At 44.4% G+C, this 4,865-nt stretch overlaps 1 protein-coding gene across 1 annotated transcript; it reads left to right on the forward strand.

Annotated features, from left to right (window-relative positions):
• The first annotated feature begins 813 nt into the window (after window positions 1-813).
• Window positions 814-2,758, forward strand: LOC115105953 (growth arrest-specific protein 1-like). The gene has a single exon (XM_029628484.2). It carries the CDS (start codon window positions 1,412-1,414, stop codon window positions 2,198-2,200), a length of 789 nt encoding a protein of 262 aa, XP_029484344.1. The 5' UTR covers window positions 814-1,411; the 3' UTR covers window positions 2,201-2,758.
• Window positions 2,759-4,865: the final 2,107 nt, after the last annotated feature.

Genomic DNA, 4,865 nt, shown 5'->3' on the forward strand with positions numbered 1-4,865 from the left:
CCTTTAGAATTTATTCTGTGTGATTATAGGTCAATCAACATTCACAGTTTTTGTCTCACTGGTAGTTGAAGTACAGGTTAGGCTACCACATGTCTCCTGTGATGGATGGCAGAATTTTCTTGGACTACCCTTTATGTCTTATTTTCATATGTTTGAAATGTTTGGGGAGAATAATTGACAATAAGTAAACATTTTGAAATAAAGAAAAAGTTATGTGAAGTCAGATCATGTTTATTAGGGGCTCCCGAGTGGTGCAGCGGTCTAAGACACTGCTAGAGGTGTCATTACAGACCCTGGTTCAATTCCAGGCTGCATCACAATTGGCTGTGATTGGGAGTCCCATAGGGCAGTGCACAATTGGCCTAGGGTTAGGGTTTGGCCGGGGTAGGCCATCATTGTAAATAAGACTTTGTCCTTAACTGCCTTGCCTAGTTAAATAAAGGTCCAATAAATAAAAATATTAGCCTATAATAACAATGTTATTAATCTTTACTATCAAAATGTACTATCCCTTTTCCCCGGTTTACACTAGATTCCACAGCCACTGGGTTAACATTGGCTATATCATAAAAAATCATGAAAACAAACATTTGCTTTTTGGTCTTAATTTAAGGTTGGGGTTCGGCATACGGTTAGAAGTGTGGTTAGGTTAGGGTTAGGTTTAAAATGAACATTTTAGAAGATAAACGGTAGAAAGGGGCGGGGTTTCTGACTTTGTGGCTGTGGAAGCTAGTGACAACCCTTTTCCCCTGCTAATTCATTGGTCACGTTTCCACCTTCACGTCACTGCCCTGAACAATGTAACAAATCACAACAACTAATTTGACCAATAAGGCAAGGAGGTTTTAGTCAACCGACGCAGATGAGCGAGAGAATCATTCCAGTCTTCAATGGGGCGAATCGTTCATCGCATTCCTCATGCCTTTACATAATTGTATAGCTAAAGAAGACACCGAATGGCATGGTAGTTGCGCAGATAGCCTAGGCTACATCATAACACTTTTCCTGGAACGGAGTTTGCCTTTTTGAACGTTAAAACGACGACGGAACTGTTCTTTCTACTTCATCTTGTCTGTGCGGCAAAGCAATGGAACGCAGAAGTTGAATAATTCAGTATTGTGAAGCCTCTACTGCTGTGAAGATAAGTGGAGAGTGCCTGTGAACTTGTATTGTAACAGTGTATCAAACTTTGGGGAACATTTCAAATGAACAAATTGCAGGCCATGTGCGGTTTTCACACGGTATCACTGCATTGCACATTATTTGGTGAACCTCGTTCATTCCCCACTGGCGCGTACTGAATGGGAGGGAATGGATTTGGATGACTTCTTTTTGACATATTTGATGAATATACTGATAACCAAATTCATATGTTGAAGTCTTTCGTTTATTCGGATCAGTCTACTTCGAAATGGCAAGTTTTGCCGGGTTTATAAAGTGGACTGGGAGATCAACTTTGTATTTATGCTGTGCGTTTGCCCTGTTCGGTTGTCTTTGCATTGCGTCCCCCACTCATGGTCGTCGGCTCATCTGTTGGCAAGCCATTATGAAGTGTCATGGAGAGCCGGATTGTCACTACGCATATGACCAATACCTTTACGCCTGTGCGCCTGTTATCAACGGGGATAGGAAGAAGTGTCCCAGCCACTGCATATCGTCCCTTATCCAGCTGAATCTAACTGAGACCGGCCCGTCTCTAGAGGACTGTGACTGCGCCTCGGACCCCGTCTGCCGGAGCACCAAACGCGCCATAGAGCCGTGCCTGCCTCGGACAAGCAACATGGGCTGCACCGAAGCCCGGCGGCAGTGCGAGAGCGATTACCAATGTAGCTCGGCAATGCGTGACTATTTGTTTCACTGCCGTAAACTTTTCGGAGGCGAGAGATGTTCGGACGATTGCAGGAGGGTGATAGCCAACATGCGCAATATGCCCAAAGCACAACAACTTGATACTTGTGTTTGTGATGGCACGGAGAGGACGATATGCGAGTACGTCAAAGTTAGTATGAAAAACTTTTGCTTTGACTCTATGGACAGATACGCAGGCAGCGGGTTTTCTGATTCGGACTCTGAAGATGATTATGATGATATGGAGGATTATGTCTATGTGGAAAACGCTAGTGATTCACCTAAATCCGCCTGTCGGGGTGTATGGACTTCTACTGTGGCCACCATTTTGGTTCTAATGCGTCTTATCTGATAGGGCAGTCTACCCAAGTTGATTCAGCTGTTGGGGAAGTTGTTAGAGAAATAGAGAGCCCTGTGAAAGGTTGACACAGAGAGACAGAATAGCCCATGAAAGTGTTGTGACACCAGCACACCTGCTTTAGCATATACTTTGTGTGTTTGGAAGATTTTATGGCCTTTGCTCTGCTGTCTTCATAATGGGGCTTCTCAACATTCTATCTGGTCTCAGTCTCAGTCTTTAAGCTCTAGTCAGTTGGTAATCATCTAAGTGAGATGTAAAAATGCATTTACCTAACCACAGTTTGATTTGTTATTCAATATTATTAGCCTTAATCATGTCCCAGACATTTCCATAAACTCAGTATCAATATCAAGTTAAGGGAGATTATTTTTATATGTCAAAATGTGTGAAGTTAAATTGTACAGTATATTGTATGATATGGATTTTTTTCCCCAGAGTTATTTGTTTATTACTGCTAAGAGGATTTTTGCACTGTATAGAAATGTCATGAAATGCTTCACTGTCTACATTGTATTTTAGTGAAAATATAAATGTTCTTGCTTAAAATTCTATTGACTCTTGATTGTTTCCGTCTTAACTCTACTTTATGTAGCCGTATGGGTAGCAGCAGGTGATTTTAGTACGGTGTCTCGCAAATCTTTTGGCAGCTGTACCAATCCTTTCTACATCACAAAACCCCCTCAATACAAACCATCAGTTGATCTGAGCTACTGAATGTTATCTGACTCCTAGAGCAAATGAAGAGTCCGATTGATATACACTTGAATTTGTCAACATTAATGTTTGCTGAAGGCTAAACTGTTAATGCTGGAAGACTGTATAAACCTGAGGACGAAATAGCCTATCTCCTGGGGATTGCAGCTCAGATGGAGCCAAGATGGGCCTGGCTAGTTTATTTATCCTCACCCCATGTGTTTGTTAGAAGAAGCATTCACACAGAGAGAAGAGAGGGCAAGAAAAGCTGTGTCTGGGTGAATTGAGACTTAAGTAACCATTACAAATGCACTCCGATTGGATTGCTGTTGGTGTGTATGTGTTTAGCTACGGACCATTGCTATGTATGTGTAACAAAGTAGTTTGTGTTTTTATTTGACACTTTCGCATAAACTATACTGTTATTATCATCCTGAACAGAAGTTGAAATGCTGGTTATTGACCTAGCTCTACTTGTAGATGTTGTAGCCTAGCCTACCCACCACCACCATATACAAAAATATAATAATCTTGGAGTTCACATAGATTCACAATTGTTTTCTCTCTTGGCATCACTGAGACAGAAAAAAAGATGGGACATCATCCTCTCCTTCACCTCTTGTCACAAGAGGGACTTGAGAGCCATGATGGCAGCCATGTTGTTTCTCTCGGGGAGGGGACGAGGGCCCTCCAGCCCAGTGAATGGAGGAGAAGTCGAGTGGCACTTCCGTCATAGAAATGTAAAACACACAATGGTGGAGCCGCACCATGTGCAGACACTTCATTCACTCTGTTTCTCTCTGACACCAGAGAGAAAGGAGAGAGCGGAGAGCTGGGCTGGGGGGAGAGACAGAGACTGCTAGCTATTGCAGATAGGGGCTTCTCGGAAGGACGTGTAAAACTTCTTTCAAAGTTGTATCTCTCGTTGGGCCAGTAACCAAAAGGTCACTGGTTTGAACCCCTGAGCCGGCAAGGTGGGCGAATCTGCAGTTCTGCCCTTGAGCAATGCAGTTGACCCCTAATAACAACTGCGCCGATGACATGGGGCGTAGATTAAGGCAGCCCCCCGCACCTCTGATTCAGAGGGATTGGGTTAAATGCCCTAAACACTCACACTACACACTCACATGGCCCTGAACACTCACACTACACACTCACATGGCCCTAAACACTCACACTACACACTCACATGGCCCTAAACACTCACACTACACACTCACATGGCCCTAAACACTCACACTACACACTCACATGGCCCTAAACACTCACATGGCCCTAAACACTCACACTACACACTCACATGACCCTACACACTCACACTACACACTCACATGGCCCTAAACACTCACACTACACACTCACATGGCCCTAAACACTCACACTACACACTCACATGGCCCTAAACACTCACACTACACACTCACATGGCCCTAAACACTCACACTACACACTCACATGACCCTAAACACTCACACTACACACTCACATGGCCCTAAACACTCACACTACACACTCATATGACCCTACACACTCACAGGGCCCTACACACTACACACTCACATGACCCTACACACTCACAGGGCCCTACACACTCACACTACACACTCACATGACCCTACACACTCACACTACACACTCACAGGGCACTACACACTCACATGACCCTACACACTCACAGGGCCCTACACACTCACATGACCCTACACACTCACACTACACACTCACAGGGCACTACACACTCACATGACCCTAAACACTCACAGGGCCCTACACACTACACACTCACATGACCCTACACACTCACAGGGCCCTACACACTCACATGACCCTACACACTCACACTACACACTCACATGACCCTACACACTCACACTACACACTCACATGACCCTACACACTCACACTACACACTCACATGACCCTACACACTCACAGGGCCCTACACACTCACATGACCCTACAC

Source organism: Oncorhynchus nerka, linkage group LG22 (assembly GCF_034236695.1).
Source record: "Oncorhynchus nerka isolate Pitt River linkage group LG22, Oner_Uvic_2.0, whole genome shotgun sequence".
NCBI lineage: Eukaryota > Metazoa > Chordata > Actinopteri > Salmoniformes > Salmonidae > Oncorhynchus > Oncorhynchus nerka.

Coding starts and splice junctions, on each gene's coding strand:
- LOC115105953 (XM_029628484.2), top strand. CDS start 1,412: ATGGCAAGTTTTGCCGGGTTTATAAAGTGGACTGGGAGATCAACTTTG.